Genomic DNA, 15000 nt, shown 5'->3' on the forward strand with positions numbered 1-15000 from the left:
TTCTTGTCATTTACGACGGAATCCACTCGAAACCAAATTAAAGTTGCTACTGGAGAGACGAATTTTAAATATTCAGTTGAGGTTTTACTTCAAATATTAACAGTGAATAGTAGCCAACCTTCCTCCATGATTGTTGCCTTTCGCATAATACAGCTGCAAGAAACGCTCTTTGGGCGTCCATATTTGATAGTTTAGAGGTAAACTATTCTCTCTGGTCAATAATTGAGGAATCTTCATGTGCAGGTCGTCGCGGAAATATGAGTCACAGTCACTCCGTATTCGAATGAAAGAACATACAGCTTTCGACGGCTTTTGCTCAAAATCCTGGCCCGCAATCCGGTTTTAGTTTATGACGCAAAAGAAAACGAAATTTTCCTATTATCTGACTTAAGAAAATGCGTTCTGGAACTAGGATGTCAAAGACAGCTGATGCCATACATTAAACAGTTTATTTAACATGACACAAGCAAGTATTCTATTTGCATAAAAAACAAAAGCGGGAGTTTTGACGTTTTTTTTTTTTTTTAAGAAAATGAACTAAAAAAAGTTTAAAAGTGAAAACATACGACAAAGGAAAATTTCATAGTTGTTTCTTAAGTCCTTTTTTACCACCTCATATTAAATATTATAGCGGCATAAATGTTTACAGGTCGGTGTTTCGTGTACTTTACATAAGTTTTAGGTAAGGTAAATTCTGCTACGAGCTTAGTGGCCCATCAGGCCGACGCTTATCTCCGGTTACTGTAACATGAAGCGACTGGGAGTATTTCTACTCCCCCTTAGATGGGATGCTAGTCCTGGGTTAAGAGAGGCACTGTGAGAGAAAAGTGTCTTGCCCGAGAACACAACACAATGACCCGGCCGGGGCTCGAATCCCCCAAAATGAACTGTAGTATATGGGTCATGTGAAAATAGAGATGTCACGTTTTCGAAAGATGTTTACCTTGCAAAGCAGATTGTGACGTCAAATACAAAATAGACCCATGCCTCTTTTAGGTCGGTCGTGTGTCAAAATTACAGCTATTTTTGCTGACTTTTGGCACAAAAAAAGTGACATTTAGAGGAAGAAATGATAAAATTTGCTTTTTGAACATGGAGATATTAAATTCTCTTATTGCTGCGCTTCTAATATGGTGGTCTTTCAACGATAGTTCCTCGAAAACCACTTTCAACGAGCGTTAATCAAAAGCGGCTAAGAGGCATCAAACTCGAAGTCAAATCGAAGTCCACAAACTTAAATACCGAGCCTCCATCTCCGCAGACTTCACAAAGGACACACAAGTCACCCAATCAGACTGCCACGCATAGTTTGATCACAGCACAAATTAAAAAAAATATAAAGTAGTAGTTATGTAGCAATCAAGGATTAGTGAGTTGTGTTCGATTCCTGTTTTGCCATCGACGTGGCATTGAAAGTACTGTTGTATATTTTGGGGAGTATCGGTTTGTACACTTTTCTAGTATTTCTTCAGTAATGAAGGTATCACACTTCAAGCATTTTGACTGTTATCTTGTTACTAACAATTTTATTAAAAACAATTATGGACTACATGTGTTATAATGCAATATCAGTTTTGTGGGATATCAGTAACCCTTTTTGCTGGATAACCAAACAACGTGACTCCCCAGCATGTACAGCATTGTCGGACGGTCGCCTATACAGAGAGTAGGGAGTTTAAGAAACGACGACGGCTACGGCAACGAGAACGTCATCTCAAAACATAAATTCCCATTATTCTAATCACTTCGAGACTATTCCAAGCTTTTTAACATGACAATGGTGTGGCAGTCCCTCAAGAATGAAACCGATATGAGACAAGCTTAATTTGGGAGACCTCAAGTGCTGACGTCCTCCATAAAACCTCAAATTTGGCTATTTCACGTAGTAGTTTTGCTGACAACGGCACCCAAATGGACAAAAAGGAAAAACGCACGTGCAGAGCGTGCAAAGCTATTGTTTTTGCCTACTAAATATGCAAATTTGTGACGTTCTCGTTGCCGTCGCCGTTGTCGTTGCTAAAGCTACCTAATATCATTAGTCGGAACGGCGCTTAATTCAGGCTAACAAAAAGTAAAAGTAAAGTCTGCTTACGAACCAGTGGCCAAGCACGCCGGATCTTAGCCCCGGTTTCTGTAGCATGAAGCGCAGCGACTAGGAGTATTTCTACTTCCCCCTAGATGGGATGCTAGTCCATCGCAGGGTTACCCTCCAGCATTATTCGCCGGTACCCATTTATACACCTGGGTGGAGAGAGGCACCATGAGAATAAAGTGTCTTGCCCAGGGACACAATACAATGTCCCCGGCCAGGGCCCGAGTCCGGACCACTCTATCCGGAGTCGAGCGCACTAACCATGAAGCCATCGCGCCTCCCACATTAACTTAGGGTATGGAACGAAAATTTATCCTCAAGTGTTGACGTTCTTCATAAAACCTCAAATATGGCTATTTCTTTCATGTTTTTTTTTTGCTGACGCCGCCGCAAAGAAATGGACAAAAGTGAAAAATGCACGTGCAAGGAGTGCAAAGCTTTTGTTTTAAACCAATAAATATGCAAATTTGTGACGTTCTTGTTGCCGTCACGTTTGCTTGTCACTTTAAGTACTCGACGATGCACAGGCTTTCAAATACGTGAAAAAAGAATTTCAGCAAATTGTCCCTGGCTTACGGATGTTCCATTCAGTTCTGTTTCATTTTGTGTTGTGAATCGAAACGTTACGTTTCCACAAGCCATTTTTTCCTTGCCTTCTTTGCCAAAGATTGATTTTGGCCCTTGGATTAACGCTTCCAAAATGCATTGGACACCAGGCGCAAGGTAGAAGAATTTGCTCAAAATAATATCATAGCCACAATATCCGATTCCTTCTCGTCGTTCTGTTTGAAAGTCACCCTTCGCGACCTGCTTACCACAGATTTTTAAGCTGACGACATATTTCGCTCCTGGAGAGCCAAATAGGCGAACCCCTCTCAGATTCACAGGGCTACTAACCGAAAAGGAAATAGCATCGACCAAGCCTCGATTGTAATACCAAAAACGGGCAGTTTTAGGAAATCTTTTACAACGTTGGTAAGCTACTTTTGTCTTTAACCTTGGAGCACAATCAAATCGCCCGGGGTTTCTACCCAAACTAAAATACATAAACAAATCAACGATCTCACTTTCAGTGAGAATTTGAGTTTCGGGGACATGTTCAGCAAATTCTCTTTGTGACATTAGAGGAAAACGTATTTGATCGAGAATCATGTCATCAATGATCGACCTTTTGTTATTTCCAGTACCTTCTTGTCCTCGTTTGATACATAACTCTTCAGCCCAGGAATTGATGACCTGGAAGATTCTGATTTCCTTAACATTCAGGGAATCCCGTTCCAACACGGAAGATAATAACTCCTTAGTTTCAAGCAATGAAGAAGTAGCGGCCTCCAGGAATTGCTCTGCATTTAAATCGATAGTCTTCCAACATACATCAACCAAGTAAGCTTCTCCTAGTTTGTCGAGATGAGGCAATACATCGAGCGCATTTGCAGCACTAATATTTGCCTCCAAGAATCTCCTACAAATTGCCGTTAAAGAAGGAATCATATACTTCTCTGCTAAGTAAAATACTTGCAACACGCAACTTCCCGTTAGCTTGGCTTCGTCACAATATATGTAACGAAGGAACTCCAGTAATCCTTCTGCATCACAGTCTGGTAGCTCAATGGTATCTCCTGTTTCTGGCATTTGTCCATAGAACATTGTGAAAAATACGGGACTGCTGATCGACAAAACAAACTTGTGACATGGCACCGTTACTTTCGGTTGATCAGAACCCCTGGCATCGGCCACACAAAAATTCACATCCGCCATAAGCGTGTTATTGTACAAGTGCTTAATGCGACTGCTGACGGACGATTTGACCAGTTGCCATTGGTAAATTTCGGTTGTATCCGCTTTAGCCATTGCAAATACAAGCAATTTGTAGGCAAGATCTCACACAAGAGCAAATAAAACGAAACCGGAAGCAAAAATAAGGGCTTCCGCAAGGAGCAGCTGCTTCGGTCAGCGGTTAAGGCATTTAAACGTAACAACATCATGTACACAAAGTTTTTGCTGTCACAGTGTTGGTTGATATTCGTCACTTGTCTTAATTCATTTTGACCATGGAAAAGTCCTTGGATTCTCATTTAGACGATGTGTAAGCACGGCATATACTTTTTTTGTATCCAGAATAGCAAAATCTGCTCATAAAAGGTGCTTATAGCGAGTTATTTCTCTCACAGGATGTCGGAACACGGCGTGATTGGTGTACTCTGCTGTGATCACCAAGGTTTAGCTCTTGCAGGTCAGTGGATTTCTGTTGAAACTAAATTGATGTTGAAGAAGTATTTTTCGGTGTATCAGTGGTTTTCAGCGAAGAAACTGAATACAAATGAATTAGGAATGTTAGCACAGAGAGCTCGAGATTATTAGAGTCACTCTTTGGTCATGTGACTGGCTATCTCCTGCAAATGTGAGTGTACACAATGAGTCAATGAGTTTATGAGTCAATGATTCAATGAGTTAGTGCAGTTACCCTAACCCATAAAATGAAAGCTAAAATTTCAGAGAGTGCTTAGGCCTATTCACTGAAACGAGGGCTTAATATAGGTTTAATCAATTAATTATTGCTATATTGACTGTGAATCTCATTGACTCATGACTCATGACTCATTGACTCATGACTCATTGACTCATTGATTTATTGACTCATAAAACATGGGACCTCTGCAAATGTGGTTATGAAGCAGAAGAAAAAAAATCGTTTGGCCAGTTAATTTGTATCGTTTCTAGCAGGCAGACGTTTGTAGGAATGTTGAAAAATTGTTAGGTCTCTCAAAACTACCGACACCTTGACATGACAACAAAGAGACCAGACAGGAAGTAAATATTGCCAATATGCAATTCTTTCACACAATATTATAGTGTTGTCATTGTTTTTTTAAATCTTCATCCTCTTGTATCAAATTTGTTGTTTGTCTTTACCCGGTGATCAGCAAAGTTAGGCTTGAACAAGGTTCAAACTCAGGAACTGATTAGTACTGCCCTAAGAACAGTACCGTGTGCAATGCATTCACAAAGTAATATGTCTGAGTGTTCCTAAGATTCTTTGCAACAGCATGAGTTGCTGCCTTAACCGGATATCAACCTTGCCTTTTAGCTCTGTGACCTGGGTTCAACACTTGGCCCCGAGGTCATATGTGGGCTGAGTTTCAGTCGATCTGAATCTTACTCCGAGAGTTCTTCTCGGGGTACTTCGGTTTTCCTACCTCATCAAAATCAACTCTCAGTCAAGTACATCGGGCTGAGGGCGGATACCCGCAATCAGGATAACCTCCTGTTTCCTTCCCTTTCATTGAAATTAAGGAATAAAGTTGGTATTATTGTAACTGTACTTGTGCCACGGCCAATAAATCTTCTTAATAAAGACTGATCAGTCTAATTGATTTTTGAGACAAATTACTAAAAGCACTGAGCCAATAGACTTTCTCGTTTAAATGTGTCCTTGTCAATGCTTCTTAAGGAAAGTTTTTGACTGCTTAGCCATTGTCTGACATTTGACAGAGTAAAATCTGTCAAGTCTCAGCCCCAGGGACCAATGGTTACCAGGTTCTCCTTATCAGGCGGTAACCGGTAAAATTTACCGCTTGTAAGAGAACTTATTACCGTCTGCAAATGCTCAGAAGTCGCTTATCCTTTGCAGAACGTCCAACATTAACCAATTGCTTTACCGGTTTGAAAAGGTGCCATACCTGTTGCGCTGAAAACTAGGGAGAACCCTGTGGTTAAAATGCTAATTGAAAAATGATATAACAGACCCCTTCCCTCTTGTAAACACTTTTTCCATGAAGGGAAGGGAAGGAATTACATACATAGATACCTACTTTCTTTGATAAGTAGGTTAAAAATAAGGCACCCATAAGCTGATCTGTCTAGCTTTTCTTTTGCATTTCTTGGTCATTTTTTTCTGGTCTCAAATTTAAAAAGATTTGTATCCGATTTGTTTCGATTACAAGGGCAAGCATGAAATTCATTGAAAATTGCAACAAGTTTATCTTCATGTGGATCCATGAACAAAACTTGTGAACATCAAAATAGTTTACCTGAAAGCTACAGCTCTTGACATCCTTTTCATATTTTAAACTATGTAAGCAGACCCGGAGTTCATTTTAGTGATACATACAGTGTAGTTTTAAATTGCACAAAGGAATCTCTTGTTGGGAGTGTTCTTGGATTGTAATGAGTTTCTTTTCACAACTCTGCCATTACCTTGAAATTTGAGTTGGCATGGCATTTGCAGGGCACCCCCCCCCCCCCCCCCTCCCTCCCTCCCTCCCTAAACAGAACAAAACAAAGAAAGGGAAAAAAAAACTTGCACTGGTACTTTCATAAGACTTGCAATGATCAAATCACCACATATCCTCATTGCAAAAATTAAAATTCCAGTAAGCTATCACTTTTCATTTACATAATTCATTTATTATCTGCCATTTTTCCCTTCTAATAGCTAAAGGCACAGCAAATCCCATTTACTCTGGACTTGTCTGCTCTATGGTGGAAAATGCCAAGAAATTGTATCCTAACAAAGAATCCCATCCTGTCATCTGTTTGGAGTCAGATGCTTGGTAAGTGTTTTCCAGGTGGCAGTCTTCTTTTATCTATTTGTGAACTGCATTTGTCACATGTTGACCACAATGCCAGAGCGTGCATGTATGGTTCATGCACGTACGCATATGTGTAGTTCGTTGAGTCTACCCCAATTTCCATACATCTACTGATCTTTGAGGTCAGTGCTATTTTTGGGCATTCAGGACTGGTACCATTTTGAAAACAGTTGGCTGAAGTAGGAAAGTACATGTGGGCAGTTTCTTTAAAATTTTATCAAACCCTATGCCAGCTGTTTGTGAATCACAATGCCAGCCACTAATGATAACTATGAGACAGCATGTACTCGTATATGAATAGGACTGGGATGCTCACTGTCTTCCTTAGGGGTGTTAATTTCGAATTTTGGTCTCAGGTAGGGTTGTCTGTGGGCAAAACACCATCATATGTAGCCGTCACGATCTTGTTTAGGGTTGTATGTTTTGGATAAATTATGGTCTCTTTTAGGGGTCAAAAAAGCCCGAGCAACGCCTTCATATGCATAGGCCCCCCCCCCCCCCCCTTCCCAGACCCCTCACCCTCCCCTTGCCTTCCCTTCTGGTGTTTTTTGCCTCGTGGTTTTAAACTTGATGAATGAGAGGAGAACATTAGCATACAAGGAAAACAAGCTATGTCTTGGTAGGATCTTTGGTGTAAAGAATGTTTTACCGGTTTTTAAAGCTCGTGCACGTGACTTTTTTCCGGTTTCTTGATAGGATGTTTGGTTCATGAATTATCAAATAATGAGTTTTTGGATGTAGGAGGAAGATCTAGGAAATCAAATTCTGCTTGAGAGGGCTTTATCATAATATAACCCTGGTCCCAGAGGTTTTTCTTGAGCTGTAAAGCGGTGAAGACGAGTCGCGAAGCGGCGAGATGAGAAAAACCTCTGGTTACCTTGGACTTGAATCTCACTTTCGTGCAGACGATCCTGACCCTGGCGTCTGCATGAAAGTGAGATTCAAGTTCATGGTAACCAGAGGTTTTCTCTTCTCGCCAGTTCGCGGCTCTCTCGTGGCTCAAGAAATACCTCTGGGACCGTGGTAGTTTATCATAAGCTCAAAGACATTTATTTATCAGAGATCACTCTAGCGTAGCCCCAGAAGATTTTCCCAGTGCCCCCCTGAGTATTCATCTACAAAAATTGCCGGAATATCATAATCTAAATGAGTTGTTGAAGTTACACTTCTCTTCTGCTCTCTTTATGTGGCCAGTTCACATTTCCATACACGCGTGATTTTTCACTTCATAAAGAGACCGTCGAAAAAGACTCACATGTACCAGTGAGAGAAGTGATCTTTGCACTTAGCTGGACAATTTAAGCAACAGTCTCTTGGCTCCGACGGGATTCGAACCCATGACCTCTGCGATGTCGGTGCAATGCTCTGCCACACAGTTGGGAGCAGGTCATGGGTTCGAATCCCGTTGGAGTCGACTGAATTTTCCAGGTGTATCTATATACATGTAAATCAGAGACAATTACTGAAATTGTCCCGATAGAGCGGTTTTCAAATGAGTGTCGTAAAACCAAAACCATAGTAATTACTTTAACCAATCAAAAAGGACGGAGACAATACAGTAAACCAATCAAAACTCGAAGTAATTACACGTAGCCGACACAAAAGGCGGGAAAATGTGCACGCGCGAGCCACAATTGGTCTTGGTTTCACTTCTGATTGGTTGAAAAAGTGGCGCGAAAAATTTGAACAAATCACTGAGTGAAGTAGATGCAAAACCAAAGTAATTCGCTAATTACTTTCGACACTCAATTGAAAACCGCTCTAAGTGCGACAATCACTTGATTCACTTCTCTGATTCGTCTTTAACCCGCACTCCAAATATTCATTCATTTCAAACTTGAACTTCCAGCTGGGACTGATATACGATTTTTTTCTGCCTTCTGTTTTTCAGTAACTTGCTTGTCAAATCAGAAGGAAACGTTACAGTTGCTATCCACAAAGTACCATCGTGAAACCTGCTCTATTTTGCATGCAACCATAAGAACTGAATGCAAATAAATAGCTTTTAAAGGCAAGAATAAAGTGTGTAAGACATTTCCTAATTGTAAAGGAGAACTTTTGTTGCATTCAATGTCGAACTTCTCCCCCCCCCCCCCCCCAGATTGTGAGAAGAAAGCGAATTTGAAATTTAATCATGAGATTTAATCATGAGATTTGCAGTTTCTTATAGAGCTGTGTAACTGGACGCAACGTTTCTCTCGAGATAAGCAACAAAGCGGAGCTCCTAATAAAATGGAGCCATTTGCTCAGAGAATCTGAAACTTTAAAAAAGCATGGGAAAAGGTTACCCGTTCATTGTAGCTGGAGTGCTGCATTGCGTGACATATGCGCTGCGTGACCCATGGCAGCAACTTTGGCCCTAAACGTTTTTAAAATTAAGGGTAACCATGAGAAAATTTGTTGATGCCACTGTAAAACTTGACGGTCTTGTTGCTGTTTTCGTTTCTGATGTTCCCTACTACATGTATCTCTCGCTTTTGTCTAATTTGAATTGTTTTCACAACCTGTCAGAGCAAACAGCTCTTTGAGAGCAGGCACAAAATTTTCGGTAGGCTGTTCGTTTTGATGCATATTGCAATGCCTCCCTCGAAAAGTGTTTGCTGCCAATTACCGGATGAGGTTTTTGCAAGCTTCGCATTTTTCAAGGCGATCTTTCAGGCTGACTGTGGGAATGCCACTTGCATAATGCACTGGACACCAAGGCATGCTTTTCTTTGCCTCGCTCCACAACCAAGTTGCACATTTCAGAAGCCCTGAAATTTCAGGCTGAAGATCAGTGATAGCTTTTTCTAGTCTTCTCATTCTGGGAAGTAGTACTTTTCGCAAATTATAACTATCGAGGTCTTCAAATTCTTCGTAGGCTTCTAGCTCTCCCAAGGACAATCCGGCCAAAATGTCGTGACATTCCTCTGCGACCGCACTCAGCTGGTATTTTTGTGCAAGAAGAAGTGCGTACATAGCATCTGCGTCGTCCTTCTTCGTTATCCTGAGAAAACTTCCACAGCGTTCTAGAACGCTGTTCATTTGATACTCATCAGCTAGCTTCAAAATGTGCTCCACATTTTCCACTGGAAAAAAAAAAACCTTGATTTTATGATTTCATTTATTGTGTATTTCTGTTATTTTTAAGTTAATTTATTGAGACGTAGCAAAGCCCAGTGTCTTTAGTTGTTTCAAAACTTTTACACCGTACCACGATTTTTTCCTTTCTAGATACTATTGTTATAGACCACAATTGTGGCTGAATTACCTGCACTTTAGCTCATGAATGAAAGTGAGGTTTCCGATAACCCTGTCTTGATACAAAAAGTCTTACTTTCCATATGTTAATAATACGATTCGACTGCGAGTTTTTTCCTTCGTCGCGATTTTCATGCGCATGCGTTAGATGTCGTTGCTTATTGTAATTTGTTATGTTAATTTGTTTTGATCCAAAGCTTACTTTTGAGAGCGCTTGCATAAAAAGATGTTCTCCATGGAGAACTAAATGATTGACGGTAAAGCCATGGATTTGAAGAATCATAGCTTCGATGCAAGATTGAAATTTGTCTTGCTACAGTCTCAGACATAAATAGTTGGGACACTTCATGTCAACATCTTCTGTTCCCTCCTCGTGCGTTCCCTGCCCCTCTCAATGTTGATCGCAGTCACCAAATCTTTCACACCAACATTGACAGGGAAGGAAGAGGCAGAAGTGTCCCAAAAATTGTCTGGGACTGTAGTTTTCTTGCTAGTTTTCTCGCGTTTCTTTCGATATATTCGACGATATTAAATCCACAGCAGAAAGAGAAATATGACAAATTAAGAGAACGCGACTTAGACTCCGTCCATACATATCCGAATATTTTTGAATCCGCAACGTTTTCTGAATTTGCCCATCCAAACGTATCCGGATTCGTTCTAGTATCCAGGATACCTCTGTGACTATTGTCATCCTAGCATGCGCCATCAGGCGTGCGAGTTGGTGACAATTTTGTACAGCGGATATGTTGAATGTTCACGCGGTAAAGCTTGGATCTGTGTTTGTAACGTCATCGGACTTGAAAATATCCAGCTTCGACCGTACACACGATTTTAAGTTCTTTATGTATTCAAATCTTTCCACTCAGGAGACTTATTACGGATTCGCATCCGTGCCTACGGAACCCGCGCCCGCAGTGCTTGCTGCAGCCAAAACTCTGCTATCCTGTCTATCCTTTGCTCTTTCACTGGAAATGGTGTATTCCTGTGCGCTGTGCGTTGTCGTCGATCTACCCTGTCGAAAGGACGCCATCAATGCCTTTTTTCGCGAAGTTAACACCATTAAAGTTTTGACGTCTTCTCGCACTTTATTCGGAAATACTAGACTGGATTTGTCTTAAGTTACTTAGAAAAAAACACAAATAACAGTCAAAGCACAACAGATGACGTTCAAATCGCCACTCCACTTTGGCGCCAAAGTATGTTGACCAAAGAAGTTGCCACAAAATCTTTTACATGGTTTCCTGGTTCTTTTATTGCGAACAATTGAAGTGACATGGGATAACACAGTTTTTCCAGCTCGCTGACTTATGATTGGAAAATTTATATTTCATTAGCTCTCGTCGTATGCAAGGATGCTGGGTTCGCCGGATACGTTTCGACGGGGCCTAAAGTACTTTTTCCTCTGCCCTACCATTGAAAGAATCCCCAAAGGAAACATTATATTATACAAGTATGGACATTTACGTACATTTCCGCGAAATTTCTTGTTGGATACCCCTGTTTGTTTGTGCCTTGAGGTTTTTGTTTTTGCCACGGGACACATGAGCAACAAGAAAGAGAAAGATTGTCGTAGTGCTGGCATATCTTCCTATGGAGCCCCGTTCAAACGCTGCTGGTATTTTTTACAGGTCACAGATCACAGATCACAGAACCACAGGTAACAGGTCATTGTTTTACTAATACAAAAATAATCCTAAACATTAAAAAATGTTAGCCTTAGGCCTAAAAACTTTTGTTTAGGCCCAAGGTTTGCTTTTATGCATGTTTTGGATACTTTCTGTATTATTAAAACAATGATCTGTGGCCTGTGACCTGTAAAAAATACCAGCCAGGTTTGAACTGGGCCCAATAGGAAAATATGCGAGCACTACGACAATCTTTCTCGAAGAAAATCATTCGCTGTCTTTCTTCCATAAATCTTTCGATGTTGGCTATTGTTTGGAAGTGTACTGTTTATTAATACAAAGTGTAGTCTTATGAGGTGGCATGAAGTGCCTTTTTAAGAACCTACTGGTGATCTCGTCTCCTTGCTGTGGATAGAGCTGTAAAAGCAGGTCCAAAATCTCAACTGGATCCTTCTCAGGCAGAGTTATTTCTTTACTTCTCGCTTCCGTGAAATCTGACTTAAGCATGGCCTTGAACACTGGCGAGTTGAGAATTAGCACAAGGCGATGAACATGGAACTTTTCATTTGCCACCAAAAGCACCAGATCACTCTCTTCCCATGGCTCCGAAAACGGATTGTTTTCCACTGGCACTGCTTCGTTCGAATTGCATTCAGTTGCAGAACATGGTTCGTCGTCGTCGTGAAAATCGGCAGGCGATACCCATTGTACACTGCCCCTATCTGACAAAAAGTAAGAGAAAGGTTAGCTGATTACCACATCGTTAACATAGCTGCTCTGGTGACATCCTCTTTTGACATAGAGACGAACAAAAATCAATGAAATTAATATTAGAGCGGTTTTCAATTGAGTATCGACCGTAATTAGCGAATTGCTTTGTTTTGCATTTGCTTCACTCAGTGATTGGTTCAAAATTCTCGCGCCAGTTTTTCAACCAATCAGAAGTGAAACCAAAACCAATTGTGGCTCGCGCGTGCACATTTCCCGCGCTTTGTGTCGGCTACGTGTAATTACTTCGAGTTTTGATTGGTTTACTGGATTGTCTCTATGCGTTTTGATTGGCCAAGTAATTACTTTGGCGATGACAATGATGATGGTGACAAAATGATAATGATATTAATGATAATAGTCAGCCGACAATTGGGAAGAGCAGGGAGTCAGCATCAGGGTGGAGCACTTGGAGAAAACAAAATTGCTTGGAACTCCCGGAATGGCAGAAATTTAAAGGAGGTATCAATCATCTATCTGGAAGTGCAAAACTGTCAAGGTCGTGCCCAGTCGTTCCAATTGTTGCCGGTTTGATCATTTAACATAAATAGGCTCACGTCGAGTCCATTTGGAAGAAGACCGCTTGGAATACTGGCAGTATGAGTCACCAGGGTTGTAGCTAAGAATAAATTCATCCGGTTGGAGGTTCTATTGAGGCAGTTTGCACTCTGAGCATCAAAAGGGACCTGGTAACAAGATTGTTCCCAGTGTCTCGCAACACCTGGCGCGCACAACAGTACTTAACGCTTTTATTTCATTTCCAGTATCGATGAATTCTAGTGATAATTCCGTAGACAGGTAGATATTCTTTTTTTTTTGTTAACGCATCGAATGACTTTTAAACGTTGTAGAGAATAATTTGTGATCGTCGCGGTCACTTCAATCGACGCCTAAAATTTAGCCGGCGATTACGCCTGTCTCATATCAAGCGGTGACATCCCTGAGATAAGGAAGTGTATTGTGCTGCACTTCAGTCTAAACGTTCGTATGCTGCTCCTCCCTTAAGGAAGCTATTTACTCAGTTCTTAACATTGCGCTTAGTGTTGTTGCAAGTGTTAGTGAAAGAGCAGTTTTCAATTGAGTGTCGTAAAACAAATACCAAAGTAATGACTTCGACCAATCACAGCAGGCGCAAACCGCGTTAAACAATCCAAATTCGTAGCAATTCCAATGTAACTTGCTCAAAGCGCGGGGAAAATAGTGCAAGCAAATCGCGATAAATGCTTTTAGTTTTCCTACTCATTAGTTGATAACATGGCGCTAGATTTGTAAACCAATCGCTAAGCGTAATAATTGCAATCTCGTAATTGCTTTGGACAGGCATTTGAAAATTGCTTTGTAATACGCAAAAACCCGCATGTAAGAACCGACATCTTTGAAGTCTGGCAAACTAGGTTCTTGTATTTTGAGGTAGTTGTTGACAATTTGGGCTAAATGGGTTCATAATTAGCTTCTTAATTTCTATGAAGGCCTAGGAGATGTGGCTGTTGATTACAAGAAAATACATAAACCTGGTTTTGTTGTAGCAAACAATACTATTTTTGTAATGAAAGCTTGGTATTTTATTCACTATAAATTTGCGCTCTCAATAACTGTACTCTCAAAGTCAAAACCCTTGGTTATAATATTAACAATAAAGCTGTAGCCCACATATATATAAGAACCCGTTAAATCTTGCTTGGCTAAACAGGTTCTTGTATTTTTGTGTGTAACTGAGGGCAAATTTCTACCAGCAGGTTTTTAAACCACTAGGTTCTTACATGCAGGTTTTTACTTTATTGTCCCGCTCGTTGCTAAGTAGCCTGGGACCACGCTGCGCAGTTGGAGTCATGGAGCGAAAAGGAACGTGACGAAAAAAGAACAAATGGCGAGTAAAGCGAGCTGAGTGAGAGATTGAAAAACTCCTGGAATTTTATAATTTCCTGGAGGTACGAACCCTGTGAATCTTTCTCAGTAAATCCCCGCATGTGAGTACTAGCTTACTGGTTTGATTCGCATGAATTGTGTTATTATTAGACTTTTCAATGTTAACAAAACAGTTTTCGCCCTCTCTGTAGCTCTACGAACCTTGGTTGCCGTAAAAGGGTGGAGCGGACTTACCTGTTGTAGACATCTTGATTTTTAGTATAATTGTTTCAGCCAAAGTGACAGTTGAAGAGAAACTTTTATGTTACTCGTTGGAGCTCTCAGAATGTCCGAGGCAAAAAGAAAAAAAACAAAACAAAACAAATTATTTTCAGCATCAAAGAAGACCTTACTTTGTCGTCGTTGAAGACGTATACGGTCTATTCAGTGTATTCTTATTCCGGAATCGTACCAAAAGAACGGCCGCGCCCTATGGACTCTGCATTTTGAATGAAACGCTGCCCAACCTTTATGCGCCGATCAACTAGAAACTTCAACACCCCCTCCGGACCCCTCCCCCCCGGCACCCGGGCATTTGAACTTTTGAAAATTGGATCGTTCAGATTCCCGCCCCCTCGCGATCGGGCCAAAGTGATGTTCAAATGCCCTTTCCCATCGTCGGAATTGTCTGTCATACCTACTAAAGAACAATCGTCGTCGGCTCCTGTCGTCTTAATAAAGCTTGTGTATAAACATGCTAACACATGTTTCGTGACACAACTTTAATATTGAAACTATTAAAAGTGACTTGAAAATTAAATTAATTAAGTCGGAC

The 15000-nt window shown here is 40.8% G+C and overlaps 4 protein-coding genes across 5 annotated transcripts in view; 1 reads left to right on the forward strand and 3 right to left on the reverse strand.

Annotated features, from left to right (window-relative positions):
* The window catches only part of LOC138057084 (uncharacterized), a 21754-nt gene extending 21326 nt beyond the window's left edge, over nt 1–428 (reverse strand). For both annotated transcript variants that reach the window (XR_011133600.1, XM_068903105.1), the window contains exon 1: nt 119–428. Coding sequence is in view for 1 of the 2 variants with exons in the window: in XM_068903105.1 (XP_068759206.1) it covers nt 119–181 (63 nt within the window). In the remaining variant the exon portion in view is untranslated. The remainder of the gene's footprint in view (nt 1–118) is intronic.
* A 1069-nt stretch (nt 429–1497) lies between these two features.
* On the reverse strand, nt 1498–4039 carry LOC138057086 (BTB/POZ domain-containing protein 3-like). Its single transcript, XM_068903106.1, has one exon. The coding sequence runs from the start codon at nt 3941–3943 to the stop codon at nt 2624–2626; it is 1320 nt and encodes a 439-aa protein (XP_068759207.1). The 5' UTR covers nt 3944–4039; the 3' UTR covers nt 1498–2623.
* A 40-nt stretch (nt 4040–4079) lies between these two features.
* Nucleotides 4080–8734, forward strand: LOC138057087 (ragulator complex protein LAMTOR5 homolog). Its single transcript, XM_068903107.1, has 4 exons — nt 4080–4178; nt 4264–4325; nt 6528–6645; nt 8576–8734. The coding sequence occupies exons 1-4, from the start codon at nt 4144–4146 to the stop codon at nt 8634–8636; spliced, it is 276 nt and encodes a 91-aa protein (XP_068759208.1). The 5' UTR covers nt 4080–4143; the 3' UTR covers nt 8637–8734.
* A 67-nt stretch (nt 8735–8801) lies between these two features.
* The window catches only part of LOC138057904 (BTB and MATH domain-containing protein 36-like), an 11745-nt gene continuing 5546 nt past the window's right edge, over nt 8802–15000 (reverse strand). The window contains exons 2-4 of the mRNA XM_068903807.1: nt 14421–14505; nt 11939–12274; nt 8802–9752 (exon numbers count right to left, since the gene is read on the reverse strand). Coding sequence (XP_068759908.1) covers nt 9292–9752; nt 11939–12274; nt 14421–14433 — 810 coding nt within the window. The 5' untranslated portion in view covers nt 14434–14505 and the 3' untranslated portion in view covers nt 8802–9291. The remainder of the gene's footprint in view (nt 9753–11938; nt 12275–14420; nt 14506–15000) is intronic.

The sequence above is a fragment of the Montipora capricornis genome, chromosome 7, assembly GCF_036669925.1.
Source record: "Montipora capricornis isolate CH-2021 chromosome 7, ASM3666992v2, whole genome shotgun sequence".
NCBI classification, from domain to species: domain Eukaryota; kingdom Metazoa; phylum Cnidaria; class Anthozoa; order Scleractinia; family Acroporidae; genus Montipora; species Montipora capricornis.